At 42.6% G+C, this 15,602-nt stretch overlaps 1 protein-coding gene across 1 annotated transcript; it reads right to left on the bottom strand.

The window, feature by feature from the left end:
- Positions 1 to 1,144: 1,144 nt before the first annotated feature.
- tdrd7b (tudor domain containing 7 b) lies at positions 1,145 to 14,930 on the bottom strand. Its single transcript, XM_061066448.1, has 19 exons — positions 14,724 to 14,930; positions 14,057 to 14,201; positions 11,180 to 11,387; positions 9,279 to 9,361; positions 8,345 to 8,553; positions 7,669 to 8,037; positions 7,269 to 7,576; positions 7,000 to 7,192; positions 6,570 to 6,681; positions 6,260 to 6,462; positions 6,041 to 6,175; positions 5,082 to 5,165; positions 4,576 to 4,710; positions 4,357 to 4,467; positions 3,976 to 4,124; positions 3,638 to 3,876; positions 2,857 to 3,040; positions 2,545 to 2,705; positions 1,145 to 1,365 (listed from the first exon to the last, which is right to left on the bottom strand). The coding sequence occupies exons 1-19, from the start codon at positions 14,928 to 14,930 to the stop codon at positions 1,145 to 1,147; spliced, it is 3,456 nt and encodes a 1,151-aa protein (XP_060922431.1).
- Positions 14,931 to 15,602: the final 672 nt, after the last annotated feature.

Raw genomic sequence — 15,602 nt, 5'->3', positions numbered from 1 at the left:
CTTATATGTTAGCGTTTTTCTTCAAAAATACATTTGAAATATCTTGTTTACAAGCCGTCAGAATGTAGCTTTGATGCCTTTATCAACCTTCAGCTCTCTCCAATCTTTCAGTTAACTGCAAAATTCCAAAACACCACTTATTAACAGTGCATGCAGCGTCAAGATGAACCACTAACAACTGATGTAAAAAATAAAAAACAACACACATCTGACGTAGTGTCTCTGCAAACCCTATTAACGTCTGTGTCATGCTTCTCCTGTTCCCTTCTGGTATTAACTTCTGACAGATCCAATCACAAGTGGTCAGCTCTAAGTTTGTCAGTTCACACCTGGCACACCTGTCCTCAATGTGTCTCCTGTGACCACATTTGATCAGATCTCATTTTCAAAAATATTCACTTTGTCTCTGGCTGTGAATACATTTATCACAAAATAAAAAGCTTGACTCCATATCTCCTCCCCTTAGGAGAATGTTTGCTCTGTAGCTTGTTTTTAACCTTTCTGACAACTACACATCTATAAAGCGGCTGTTGTAAACAATTGCATTTAAGTTTTCCAAGCATATGAGAGCTTGCAAAGTTAATATGCACATTTTGTCGCTCACATTGAAAGGATTCAGTGTGTTCAGGTGGCTGTAGTGTGACACACACTAAAACAGCGTGAGCTCTCAGTACTTCAGGATGCTGCTTTGGATTTAAAGCCCAAACCAAATGTTATAACGCAGCTTTGTGAGAACATCATGGATAGATATAACTGTAAATGTGTCTGTAGCAAGTTAGTACTTAACCACAACATCATGCGTGGGTGTTTTATCCAATGGTCAAACTCCAGTCACTAAAAATCACATCCCAACATCCCTCACTGTACAGCCCCTAACACAACAGGCAAGTTGCTACTACACCTGTACCTCTTGTCTTTCTGTCATTATTAATCTCCACATACTATAAACCCACTCAATTTCCTGTTCTCCTTCTTCCCTTCTCTTTCATTTCATTCCTTCCATCTGTTTACTTTTAGTTTCCCTAAATGGTAGATAGATAAAGTTGGATTAGCTTGTCCTAGTTCATCTATTCATATTTCATAGTGTCTTCATCGAGCAAGAGGACAACTGCTTGACTAGTAAGACTTGTCGACGATGTTTTGTTTACAACACATTGGTAATCTCATCAGCAAATTCAGCCATGATGTCATGCACCCAGATGTCTCGTTCCTCCTGGGAAGTGTCGACCAGGAAGACTGTCAACTTCCTCTCCCACGGGTTTGTGGCTTCCTGTAGGCTCTCCAGCTGGGCCACGAGTGGTTTCTTCTCCACGTGGTTCCTGAAAACGATGGAAGCTTCTTCTGACCACTGCCGCGGCTTCACTCCTGCGGAGAGTGACAGAGAGGAAATAGTCAGTTCTCAGATCAACTTCACACACATGAATGACACAATATGAACACATCCGCATTACATAATAGAAACATCTGGCAGGTAATTGCCAGTGTCTTAGAAACAGAGGGTACAATAGTGGCTGTTCTGATTGTAGCTTAATTTTTTAACCAACACAAACAAATCTTTACTGTGTCTCTAATCGCTCTTTTCTATTTTTGGGCATGTTGTGTCTTTATTAACAACCAATCAGTCAAATTGTATTTGTGCAGCCCATTTTCACAAATCACAATTTGTCTCATATGTCACACCGCGGTGAGGTTTGTCTTGTCTTGGGGTTTTTGTCTCGTAACTTCCTGTTTTATTTTGAAATCCTAACTCTCCTCTCGTTTCAGGTCACTTGCCCCTCCTCATGTGTCACCGGTCTGATTGTCTCCACCTGTTCCCTTCACCCTCATGTGCTTATAGTCTGCGTCTCCCCTTTGTCTTGTGCCGAAGTGTTTCGTTCTTGTTCGTGCACCTAAGCCTTACCCACAGTCATTGTCGTTTTTGCCAAAGAGTTTCTTGCTACGCCACGTAAGTTGTTTTCTGTTTCCTCCTTGAGAGTGATTTTTTGTTTGTTAAAGTTTTCCAGTTTAGCTTTGTTTTGTGTTGTTTGTAAACTGTTTTTCTTCCTCCCTTTTGGAGCGATTTATGTTAAGAGAGATTTAGTTAGTTTGTTGAGCCTCCTGTTTAGGTGAGCCTTTTCTTTTGCCCCATTTATTAGTAGTTTGGTTTTCCTCCTTCGGGAGCGCTTTTGATTTCTTGCTCTTTCCATTTGTTTGTCCTCCTTCGGGAGTGGTTTATGTTTAAAATCTTTTTCTTTTTCTAGTGTATGTTTTGTATTTAGTAGGAAGTTATTTTTCCCCAGTTATGGCTTGCCAAGTATTATATTATTATATAGATATAGTTAGTGAGATTTTCATAGCCTTCTTGTTTGTCACTCTGCATTGAGGTTCTGAAATCAATAAAGTGTGCTGGTACGTGATATTCTCTGCTTCTGAGTCCTCATTCCAGTCCAGGCCTGACATCATAGAGGACAATGCATGTGATACAGCCTCATGTACAGTTTGGAGAAGACATTAGTATCAGACTGTATTGTGGCAGAGCTTCCTATGTAGCTGGACTTCACTCACCAGCCAGCTGAGCAGTGCTTCCCTGAAACGGCAGCTGCCTGAACTCCTTGATCAAAGGTCTGAGCTGGGTGCAGCTGACCAGCTCATGTTTACCATAGTCCAGCTCATAGACAGACACCAAGCCATTGGTCAGAACTCCCTTCACCAACACACGATGCCAGCTGAGAGAAGAAAAGGATGAAGAGTAGTTACTGGATATCCACAACACAGAAACAGGTCAGAAGTCTCCACAAATACTGAAATTAATTATTTCCTACCTTTTTTCACTTGCGCCAACTATTTTAATGAAATGAAATTCAATGCTTCACTCACTTGTTCTCCACTTTAGCAGCATATATCTGATTCTTCTCTATGTTGAGTGGTTTTTCTTCAATTTTATTGTAGTACAGAATCATCTCTCCCATCAACACCACCAATTTGTACATATCTCTCCAGGGCTGCAGCACAAAGTGGCCCGGATGGCACGCTACGGATACATAGACATCTATGTTGTTTCCTGAGGAGAAGAAGATTAAATTAAAACCCTTTACATAGTTTTTTTTTTCTGATGCAGACTTAGCTGATTTCATCCCTTGGAAATTTTACCTTTAAAAGAGACATATTAAGCTTGTTTCTTTCCTCTAGTGTGTTATAAATCTTTGTGTATGTAAAAGGTCTGCAAAGTTAAAAAGCCCAAAGTCCACAGTGATGACAGCTCCTATCATCCACAGATAAAACTGCTCCTGAAACGTCTCCTCAGTAATAGCTTTAAAACATTCATGATGTCTGGCCCACATTTGCATAATACCCATCTGGCCCGACTCTTTACAAAGCCAGGTAAATCGAGAGTGGACGTCGTGTTGGAAGCTACTGGTCGATAACAACAGAGTGGGCCAGCTGGCCAATCAGATCAGACTGGGCATTATCAGGAGGGGGGTGGGGCTGAAAAGTGGAGTAAAGCAAGGTGTTTTCTGAACATTAGAGCATGTTTACACCTTTTTTAGTAATAGTACCAATTAAAACGATGAACCTGAATATGAGCATAAAGTTTATCCTCTAATAACTAACCAATAAATAACTACCAAACAACTGTTGTGTTTAATATCGTCATTACCAGCTGGAGGCAGCTCTAGTAGTGGTGGCAGCTGGAGAGATGTTGAGGGAGTTGATGGCGTTTCTGGTGGGGTGGTGCTGGTTGTGTTTCCTCCTCCACCTCCTCCGCCTCCTCTTTGACCCGGTAGAGTCCTTCGGATTTGAGGCTTAGCTGGGACAGTAGTTGATCTATTACCGTTAGCGGAGTCGCTGGTACTGGAAGTCTTGGAGGATAAAGTGGCTGTGGAGATCTTAGCGGAGCTGTGAAATGAAATCAACAAACAAGTGATTTAGTTTGTAAGATAATACACAAGATAGACAATGATTCTGAAATAGAGTAAAGAAAAAAGCAGCAGAAACCTGTGGCTAGTCAGGAAAACATCTGGTTGATGTTTGAACAGGTCAGACTGCGCCATCTGATGGTTGAGGCTGCGGGCCGGGTCATGGAAGTTCTTATCGGTGAACAGGTGGACGTAGGTGCAGCGCTTGGTTTCGTCCACCTTAGCCACCTTGGGAGCGATGAAAAGTGAATGTAAAAGGGGACACAAGGAAGGAAAGGGTGTAGGCAGGAAGCAACAGGATCCAATATTTAAAACTTAATTTTTGTACTTTGTCCTGTACGAATATTGTCTTGTTATTGGTTCGATTTCAATCTGAAAGTGAATTGCTGGGTGTTGGATCATCTTTAAGCTTATGATAGTAGGAGTGGTCATTATTTTGACAAGGCTGACAGAAACGTACCTTCATGCTGCAGTCAGTGATGTTGAGCACTTTCTCTCGAAGCCACTGGACAGCATCTGGAGTCCAGGACCCAACACTGACAGCCAGGTCAGCTAGAAAGCACTTCACAGCCTACACACAGGTTGTTGGATGTCAGGGCATTCAAATATAATTGTAAGTGACAGTTATCTCTGAATAGTTAGTTTCTATTGGCTGTCTATCAAAGACACAGATGCTGACCTGCGGTGGGATAGCCATAAGGTCACGGAGGAATAGTGGGGGGATCTCTCTCAGCTCAAACACCTCCACAGATGCCTGCACGCCCACGTCAATAAACAGGATGTCCAGGACTCTGCTGCCATGCAGATTGGTGATCTAAAGACAGAAATGCAGACAGGGAAGGGATTAGCCAGGTAGTGAGATTCATGGCTTTAAAGATATAATGACTTAAACCTTGTTGAACATTTTGTTGACTTTTTTTGTTATTGTTTTGATTGGGAGAACCAGAACAGCCAAAGTTACATACTGTACATTAAAAACTTAGTTTATTGTAATCACTACAATAATCAACTGATGAAGAATGGATACACTTTGTCAAGTCTTTCTTTTCTGGGCTCAATGAGGCTTCTACAACTGACACTTCTGGGCAATTGTTACCTGATTCATTTTGTCAGGAATAAGCCAAATCAAGCATATGTCAACATATTTGATAATGTTTGCTAAAGGTAACATTTGAATCTACTCACCTCTACACGGGACCATTTGCCTTTGTAGCGCACCATACATCCTTTCCCACAAAAGGGTCTGGACACCAGGAACTCTGAAGTGACCTGATATAAAATAAAGAACACAGAACAGTTCATCATCATTTCATGGAGAAAACAAGAGTTAGTGTCATGGTGTGGACCTGATGCTTAATCCTTCAAAAAATTAAAAGCTCACACATTACACCTCTCCAGTCTGCTGCAGGTGTACACTGCAATTTGACTAGCATATGCAGAATTCATTTAACCCCAGTCTGTCATAACCAAACCTTCTCAACAGCACAGTGTCAACACTGGAAAATAATTGAACACTTTAAAACTTCTGTTACCATCTTCTAAAGTTGATTGATGACAGTTACAGTAGAGGGGGGAGTACTGTAACAAATAAAGTATTAACATTTTTCTGGTTTCAACTATTGATGTATTTTGAGCTTTTAACGTTTAACCCTTTCCTCAGATTAGATTAGACCCAAGTTGTATCCTGCATGCTTAAAGGCTGTATATGCCCTTTCTTCAAAATAAGAAGGTCAGAACTGTAAAAGACATTAACAGACTCCACGCTGTGTTTTGTACCTTGACACTGACGTAGCTACCAGATAGGACAGCAGTAGCAGCCAATGCTCCGCTATGCTGCCAATAAATTAAGTGGCTTGGCCATGTCTTAACTCCAGATTATCAACCTAATCTCAATCTGTCCACAACTCCGTCTGAAGGAAGTAACACAGCAAACATTGACACGAGGCTTTTGAAATGAACTAGTAAGTTTGGTCTGCTCACTCCTGAATAATACGCAGCCTGACTAAAAATGCTCGGTTCAGCTTATTTTCGGACACATAAGTCCATAACAAGAAAGGTATATACTTTTATCAACACACTTGCATGCACCCTATGTTCTTAAAAGTTTCAACAGATAGAGACGTTGAATGTAGCATGGTATTAACCTGTGAGTGGAAGTATGTCTCTATATTCTCCAGTAACTCATTCAGCTTGGCCAGGCCTCTGGAGGGCAGTTGACAGTAGACGGTTCCATCTGAGCAGACACTGCTGACGGTCACATTCATGTAAGCACTGTTCACCTGAGGAGAGCGACTGATAGAAAGTTAGTGCGCTGCATGCTCTCACTCACACACACATTAGATACACACATTTGTCTTCTGTACCTGTAACGGGCTTGCTAGCGTCTTGTCATGCAAAGCCTTCATGCAGGCAGCATTGATGTTGACATCATCATCCTGCGACGTGTCGTACAGGACGGCCAGAGGGGTCTGCCCTCTCTCTAGGATCTCAGCCAATAGGATCTTACCACTTGCCATAGTCTCAAACGTCTTCAGCACAGCAGGCTCCTGACAGAATGGCTCCAGACCTGGATGCACACTCAGAAGGTTACATCAGTTTGAACAAGAAACCAAATGATAGTGATGAAGGGAAAACACGGAGGACTGTGGTAATGAAGGGCTGAATCACACTTACCTGCTAGTTTACACTTGGTGGCCTGGAAAGGCAGTTTGAAAAACTTCTCATGCAGCTCAAACACTTTGGTTTTGCTGATCAACTCTGAGAACCCATGATCCACATAGTAGACCTAGAGAGTCAAAGGCAAAGATCCCAGAGATCATTAATACTTCCTCTCTCTCATAAATATCATTCATTATCATTATTTGTACACACTGTTGGAATCATCAAGCTTGACATGAGCCAACATTGAGCAAAATGAAGTGGAATGAAAAAAATGCACAAAGCTTTTGTTCTAATCAGATGATTTAAATGATGACGTCAATTGAGAGGAAATCATTGTCTCAAACAAGTCATCCTCAATTTAACATTAATATTTTCTGTCCTGTATCATTTGCATGGCCTTCCATCAACATAACTTTGGTTATTTTCTTTTTTGACCTCTCACCTTGACCTTGTCGGCCATGACCTCGCAGACTTGTGCCCTCAAGATCTCCTCTTCCTCCTCAGCTCTGACAGCAACAAGTTGGCCAGAGGAAGGAGAGGACAAAGGAGGTGGAGTACTTTGTTTCAGGCCATAAAACTCTCTCATCTCATCCTCCATGGACTCCTGGGCCTGGGAGTAACCCTCACCAATGTACCTGAGAGAGGACGAGAGACAGTGTTTCAGGAACTGTCAAATCTCCCTGCACACTCCCACTTACAGCTTTCTCCTACCTGAGTATAACACTGTTGGTGTTGGTAGCATCCACCACCAGCACAGAGGGGTACTCCTCTTTGGGAATTTGCAGAGAAGGCACCGCCTGGTTACTGAGCCTCTTCTCCAGCTCCTGCCTCACCCTCAGCTCCTCTTCACTGGTCGAAGAGTTCCTCCTATTGCAGTTCTCATCCTCTCCTCCTCCATCTCCTGTGCTGCTCATTCTGTACAGGATGGCCCTTTTAGGGTTGTCAGGCATCGGGTAGTCAATAGTACAGATGTCGGAAAGGAGATGAAGGTTCTCCAGAACATGTCTGGGCAGTTTGGACTTGCAAATGAACAAAATAAAACAGTTAAATGCGGCTTGTTCCAAAATATGTTAATGACATGTAGAAGATAGGGTTGTAAAATGATACTGACTTTGTAGGTGTCCTGAAAGAGCTTGGGCAGTGCATGGGCCCATAGACCGTTGGAATACTTCACCAGCAACTCCTCTAGTTTCAGCCTCAGGTCGGGGCTAAGGGAGGCAGGGGAGGAAGGAGGGCTTGGGGACGAGGAGGACGATGGCGGAGACAGAGGAGAGGGAGAACCGGAGCGAGTCAGATGGGTGGTGGGGGGTCTCTGTTGAGCAGGGGAACTCAAGGGTTTATCTGTAGGGGTGTTTGATACTGGGACAGGGGCGCTGGTGGAGTTCAGGTTGAGGATTGGTGAAGGGGAGGATGCAGTGGTCTGTTCCTTGGCAGGGTAGAGGAGGAGTTCTGTCGGGTTGCTGCTGCAGGTTTTCTCTACCTAGAACAGGAATGAAAAGGAATAATTATAAACAATCGCACATGACAACAAAGTCATGAAGCAGTTCACAAAGTATTGTTTTCAATAATACATGTTTAGATTAGAGAGTGCTCCCGATACAGATCTTTCTCTTTCCCTCCGAACAAAATTTGTGCCATCCATGCATCATCTATACTGCTTATCCTTTTGAGGGTCACATGGAGCCGGAGCTAACATAAGACAAGCAACCATTCCCTCTCACGAACAGAATTATTTGTGATTATTATATAGAGTCAAGTGTAAAAACTAAGATTTAAAGAGTGCATACAGTGCATATGTGTGTCCAGGTCTCCAGGTCTTTGGCAGCCTCAGTGGGCAGGTCTTGTTTGTACAGCTCTCTGTAGATCTGAGGAAGCTTAGATACCCAGAACCCATTGCTGTACTTCCCCAGGATCTCTCTGATGCGCCCCTGGACCTGCTGAGGGTTGTAAGGTTTTCCTTTTCCAGAGCTGAGGCTTTCGTTCAGATTCATGGGTGCTGGAGAAAAGAAACACACAGGAGAGATTACAGACACTCATTTTATAGTATGATGATGCTTTGATTTGTTGCCATAGACACTACTGGATTTGTTTTAACAAAGGAAGTTACTGAAAATAGAAGGAAGGGAAAGATTAAAGATAGATAATGAGAAACCCAAGATATTTTTGACATGGAATGAAAATCCTATTTACATTCAAATTAGCTAAATTCAGAGAGGAGATTACAGAATCTTTTTAATAGGGACCACAGGGTTTTAAACCAGTCAGTGTAGCAGCTTTAACAATTTCCGCTGTCTTTCAGAATCTGAAACTGCTGGACACTTTCAAATATGTGCTTCCAAACTTACCAGCTTATTAGAGGCCAGTGCTTTTCCCCAGGCGACACAGAACATGACCTTTCCTCAAACAGGCAACGTAACACATCTTTGGTTTAAGTAAAGGCTTTTGGGAGAGGAGTTAAATAGAAGGGAGGCTCACACAGATACCAAGGACACTCGGGATTGATATAACTTCATAAACACTTAAAACAGACAAACCTCAGAAAACCAACTGAGATGTCACTAAACCATTACGATTGGTAAGAGACGGACGGACACAATTTGATATGATAAACTGATATGATTTCACAGCATGACCACTTGCATTGTTTAAACAGGTATTGGCAACATTACTATTTATTTAGTTGAAGCTTGAGCATAATAAAGAAAAGGCTTTCCTACTTACGACCAGTCTGTGGGGGGTTTCTGGAAAGGTGAGCGTGCACCTCTTTATGAAACCGTGAATGCAGGGTCATCCTCTTCTCTGACCTGGACAACAGAGGACACAACATGGAGGAGGGTTACTAGGAGCAGTAGAGAAGAATCTCTCTATGAGAAGTCTTGCAAATGGAAAACAAGAAAGTAAAGGACTGCAGTCTGATGGAATTAGATTAAAGCTGGCACAAACAGCAACCTGTTAGCTTATGAAGTGGTTTTCTGGAGCCTGTTAAATTGAGGGATGCACTTTTCTTTAGATCTTGCTTGCATTATTGAGAAATGTTTGCCAAAGGAGAAGAATCAAGTGTGGACTATGACTTGAACAGTATTTGCTCTTCTTTCCAGGCACAGAAAGGCCTCATCTACTCATGTCCCGGGCTCTCATTTTAATAGAAGTTAGTTGTTGTAATTCATTCATTCATTCATTTTCCTGGCATCGAATAGCACACACACACACACACACACACACACACACACACACACACACACACACACACACACACACACACACAAACACACACACACACACACACACACACACACACACACACACACACACACACACTGTCCATTGGAAGTTCTAGAGGGATACAGAGAGATGTGCTGATTCACTCTGTGTCGGTTTAGAAGCGCTAATCTACCAGAGAATAGAGCAGGGATTAGATAGGGCTCACATCCCCCCTGCTCTGGGCTTGTGTCCTCTGCCAACACCCCAGGCTTCCCACCCTGTTGCCTTATTGTGCTATGGAGAGCCAATTGGCCCACAGGACACCCATGGTGACACAGACAGAGGACTGATGTCAGTTGTTTTCACAGTGGACAGGCGTACAGAGCCATGGGTGGATGGAAGTGCATTGGAGAACAGGTCAATGAGCTGAATTAATCTTGCATCACTTCAAAGCAAAGAAAATTGATGATATCCATCCAGATTCTTTAACAACAATAAATCAGGTGTTTGACTCAACTCCTTTCAAGGTGAAGACAGTAGCTGTATGAAGACAAAGACCAGTGGAATGATTTTCAAAAACACCTATCTGCCAATAAAAAGTGAAAGAAAGGACGGAGGAGAGTTTTTCTGTCCGCAGAGAGAACCAGAATTTTCTAGAGAGCACATCAGCAGCCCAGTGCTGAGTAGGCAGCATCGGAGAGGCCGTTTGCGCTCATGAACCAAACACCAAAGTTCAACCAGCCTCCCATTCACCGACAACCTGATACAGGTCATACCACACAGGTGGAGAGGAGAGGAGACAGGGCTGCAGATAGCGACAGCACTGAGAGACAGCACTGTGAGACAGGGAAAGAGGGAAGTTGGGAAGGGAAGAAGAGGTAGAGAGAGAGAGAGAGAGAGAGAGAGAGAGAGAGAGAGAGAGAGAGAGAGAGAGAGAGAGAGAGAGAGAGAGAGAGAGAGCGAGAGAGAGACAGAGAGACAGAGAGAGATAGAGAAAGAAAGAAAGAATATAGGTATATTTTTTTCGGATATTTGTGGGTAATCTTGACGCGCCTCGCATGCAGTGTGAGCTCATGATGATAGACTTTGCTTCCGTTTCTAATAGGTCTTTTCTCCTTCTGCAGTTAGCATGCTAACCAGCTACTCGCTGGCCTGTCTAGCCTTTGTGACAGTGAGTCACTGTATTCAGTCTGCCCTGAAGAAGCAGCGCTGCTCAGAGGGCATATTGTACCATGTTGCCGTGTAAATTCAAAGATGGCTGAAGATCTCGACAAGTGGCCATCACCACCCTCTCCCAGCAAAAATTGATAAAATAAAATGTAACTTTTAATAAGAAGTCACAAATTAATTTCTTTACTCAATTTGCCCTCTATATCCAGCCTCTTACTCCCATCTTCTTCTAAACCCTCCGCCTCACTCACTTCTCTGCAGGTGGGTTCCCCTTCCTGTTGGGTGTGTTCTGATTGGACATCTTGTTTGGATGTGCCCCAGCCTTGCTCTCTGAATGGCCATCCCTCATTTCTCTGGCTTGCCTGGAGTCTCCATGTCCTGGCCCTCGGCCGCCGCCTCCTCCTCTACCCCCACCACGTCCACGGTGGTTCGGCTGCCTCAATGAGGTTTGAGGTTTGGCTGCAGAGAGAGAGGGGAAGCAAATGAGACAAGTGAAACTATGGACTCCAAGTAAACAAACAGTTGGACCTGATCCTGAGACAGAGCAGTGTATCTATCTAGAAGGAAAAGTGTCATTATTCAGATAATTGATGAATATCTGTACATACAAGAGGTAGTGATGAATAACAACAATGCAAGCCAGCAGGCAGCAACAGCACAATATCATAAATTACCAATGGCACCTTTCTGAGAACTTTGAAAATATATATATATATATAAAAGCATCATTGTTTTTGTGTATGCTATAAGATTTGTTAGTTTATTCCAAAATATATTGTGTGTGGAAGTTAAATTGGTGAATCAAACTACATGAAAAGAGCATATTATCTAATATAGCATATGATATACATACAGTATGCTGTCAACTAGTTTTGTCTTCTTTTAGCATTACCCTCCTCCCTGTCAGACTGGAAAAGTCACTACTAACACTACTGGGAAGAATAAATGTCCATATAACACAGAGCAGGATTACTGTATGTGTTTCATGATTCAAGCACAGCATGACATGACATTTCAGCTGAGTGACATCACCATTAGACCTTGTTCTGCATAGCCCTTAGTCATTTCAACTTCACACTCCTCTTCATCTTCCCCCATTCTTCTTCCTACTGTTCCTTTTGTTTTCACTCTTTTCTTCATCTTGCTTTTCCCCAGCAAGGTCTAGAACTTTCTCCTGCTTCTAATCTTCTATCTTTTGGTTGAATCTCTTGAAATCTTTCCAGTGACAGAACAATAACAAGCCAGTTAATCAGGGTACACCTTAGAAACTCAGTGAGTGGATATACGCTTAGCCTATTGGTGCTACTAGTGATCAATCAGTAGACATATCCTCCGATTGATTAAATTACAAATCTTCCAGAGACCCACAGATGTTACAGAAACTCAGCAGGTAGAAACTCAGACAGACACATGCTTAATTATCATGCAAATATAAGCAATAGACAAACACACACCAACACACACCCACATGCATCAGAGCAGACGCCACGTCACCTCACCGGCATGGACACACAATCCTTGGCCTATCTCTGCCTGTATATAAACATCCCCAGACGGTGAAGGAGAGAACAAGAGTGAGTGAGGGAGGGAGAGAGGTTGATTTGCGAATCAGCGGCTTTTCGCGTGCAGCTGAGTCTCAGCAGCTATAGGCTGTATTAGCCTCAAACCTCAACACTCTACCCCACACTCCCTCTTTCTGACTCCCTCCTTCCCTGTCGTTTGTCCTCCCCCTCCCTTCTCACCAGTTCACCATCCCACTGCCTTTCTTTCCCGCTTGCTGCCACAGCTCCCCTCTCCTTTTCTCCTCCCTCTCTGCACTACCACCTCCCGCATCCTCCTCTGACTCTTTAAAAAGATTCTGCAGCACCACAATTAAATGGAGGTTTATACGCTGCAGTGTGTGTATGTGTGTGTGTATGCTGGTGTTTGCATTATTGCAAGTTTGGATATGTGCATGTCTGGTACTTTTTATGAGTGTGTTTGTGGAGCAGAATTTGAATAAAGGGTTAGACGTGCGTGTGTACATGTAAGTGTGTGCGTATGTGTGTGCTGACATCTTTAAACACATATTCGCCTGATACCTGAGCAGCCTTTAACATTGTGTATTGCTCTGCTTCGGTAAGTGTGTGTGTGTGTGTGAGATATTCTTGGAACTGCAGGTCTCCACAGAGCAACAGTTAAAATAAGCCAGCCAAGCATCCACACAAACGTAGAATCACAGTATTTTGCTTATGCTCCATTGTCACAATACTGATACACACACAGGACACTTTGTAATTCTCCCCTGCTGCAGTCTGGTGCCCTGTAGCTCAAGAGGAGCCAGGGAAAGGTTGGGAAATATTCAAGAATCTAAGTGGTTGTTATGGATGCCATAGAGGTCACAGGAGAACTAAATATATACAATTCCATGCAAAAATCGAATTGCAGATGCACTAGTTTGATCATTCTAATATTTTGCTGTGAGAAAAAATAAAAAGCATATTTTTTTCTTAAAGGATCTTTGAGATGATTCTGAGCAAAAAAACTTGCAGAGTAGGCTTGTTTTTGAATTTTGCATTACACCACATACACATCAGTGTCAATATCCACCCTGGGTAAAATCAAGAGCTTTCAAAGATGATGCATTCGCAATTAGGTTTAAGATATAAAACTATCAAATACATGATATACTCCTTTCATTTAAGCAGGGACTGCTACATTTAATCTACTACAACTATCCATTCATTATCTATACAGCTTATCCTAAGAGGGCCATGGGGTCGCTGGAGCTAATAACATTGCGATACCTAACTGATTTACAGCCAACTCGTGACTCCGTAAAATGTAAGTTAAAAATATCTGTATCACTGGAAAGTGCTGTAAGATTGCAGTTGGTGTGTGCAACTTGTAAACTGGATTACATTCCTTTTGGATAGTGTAATGAAAGTCACATTGAAAATCATATTAGCGCCATTACCTTGCCATTTCTGTTCCTCCCTAAATTACAGTATGCATTAACTTGTTGACGCTTAAGGAAATTGTGAATTCCCACATGCACAAAGGCAACGTGCTCTGTTTTCAAACCCTCCTCCTAAAGAAATGGCCTTGCAGGAGTGCAACCGCCACCCGATTCTCTGAGTTACTCTCACCATTGAGGACAAGTGGTGCTGCTGGTTTGACCCTCATCTGTGTGTTGACGAGGTGGGGTCGGCCCGTCTTCTTGGAGCTGCGCTGGCGAGCCACCACCTTGGCTATATGGGACGTCTCATTGGCCCCCGAGGCAAAATAGACCATCTGATGAGGGAAGGGTTACACAGATAGATAATATTAGAAACAGATCACAAGGTCGATGAAGCAACACATGATAATTATTTCATAATACTTAATGGATTGTTTGACCCGAGTGGGTAAAGGGGAAACATACTAACTTATTACTTGGACATTGAGAAAGTTGAAGTAGTTTTTAACCTGGCAAGTTAACTATAGCTATGGTCCACATCAGAGAGGGAACACCTTTCCACATGTTTAATTGGGTTTTGGTTGTGTCATACAGAAAATGGATACCTTCCTGTATGGGGTGCTCCATCAACACTTAAGACACATTTAAAGCGTATCCATATACTGTAAATATCTCACAGAGAATATACCATAATTATTCGGGGGAAGGTCATTACAGTATAGAAGCTCTATATAGCTCTCTACAAACTACTGATAGGCAAACTGCTGTCATCAGTCTAATTAATTACAAATCTTGGTTTGTATGAGCTATATCAAAAATGTTTAGTGGCACTAGTCGAACAGAAAGCATGCACACACCTCTCCAGAGCGGTTGCGCTCCATGCCAACAACCGACGGCATACTAGCTAGCAGTGTGTCCAGGTGGTTGTGTCCCAGTTGTTTGTGTGGTATCTGCTCTCCGTTGAGCTCCTTGTACTCTGACTGTAGACGTGACAGCGATACTCCATTCTTGTTGGCCTGGAGGATGGCCCGCAGCATCTTCTTCACCAGCTCCCCGTCAGCCATCTTAAAAAAGAAGCAGCTCCATAAATAGGCAAACAAAAACTCCATATGAAGCTCGTAAACTAAATTGAACGACACAACTAAGACAATAGGCCATGAATCCAGCTTAAGCTTCCATCACCTTGCTTTGGGATTGAACACACCCTTCGGGCCACCTGCTTACTGGTTAGACAGGTTCTTTTTATCTGTTCATCAGACTTGTCAAGTAAGCTGTGTGTTTAAGTCAGGGTTAGGAAGGAAAGTAAATTTTCAATTACCATTTCACTCAGCAGTCTTATAAGTGGGCATTTATTGGTGGATTAACTCGTCCAAAGTATCCCTTGTTTTCCAAAAAGTTCAAGATGTTCCGAAATAACTCCTGTTGTGCAGCCAGTTAAACTCCGCCCCTTTAGAAATGAAAAACTTTCAGTTTCTATTGTCGTCACACTCTGGGTGAAATAATAAAACAACAGTGCAAAGTACAAACCAGTACAAATGTTTGATGTAATAAAAATATCTGCAGATTGTAAACCCACCCCGCTCTGCAAGCAGCTTCAGCTTAACACAAAGAGATCAGCACTGCAGTTTTTTAAGTAATTTGAACTTTATTTCAGACTCAAAGGCCCATGTCAGTCTAAAAATAAATAAATTACAAAAAAACAGCACAGAAATAAAGAATATAATCATCTCATCAAA

The sequence above is a fragment of the Limanda limanda genome, chromosome 22, assembly GCF_963576545.1.
Source record: "Limanda limanda chromosome 22, fLimLim1.1, whole genome shotgun sequence".
Classification (NCBI taxonomy): Eukaryota; Metazoa; Chordata; class Actinopteri; order Pleuronectiformes; family Pleuronectidae; genus Limanda; species Limanda limanda.
This window is presented reverse-complemented; position numbering and strand designations above follow the sequence as displayed.

What these genes read in the sequence shown, in the direction of transcription:
- tdrd7b (XM_061066448.1), bottom strand. Translation starts at nt 14,930, where the DNA reads ATGGCTGACGGGGAGCTGGTGAAGAAGATGCTGCGGGCCATCCTCCAG. An exon ending in GGGAACCCACCTGCAGAGAA is followed by an intron (nt 9,362 to 11,179) that starts GTGAGTGAGGCG and finishes TCTGTTGTCCAG; the next exon opens with GTCAGAGAAGAGGATGACCC. An exon ending in GTTTTCCTGACTAGCCACAG is followed by an intron (nt 3,877 to 3,975) that starts GTTTCTGCTGCT and finishes TTCATTTCACAG; the next exon opens with CTCCGCTAAGATCTCCACAG.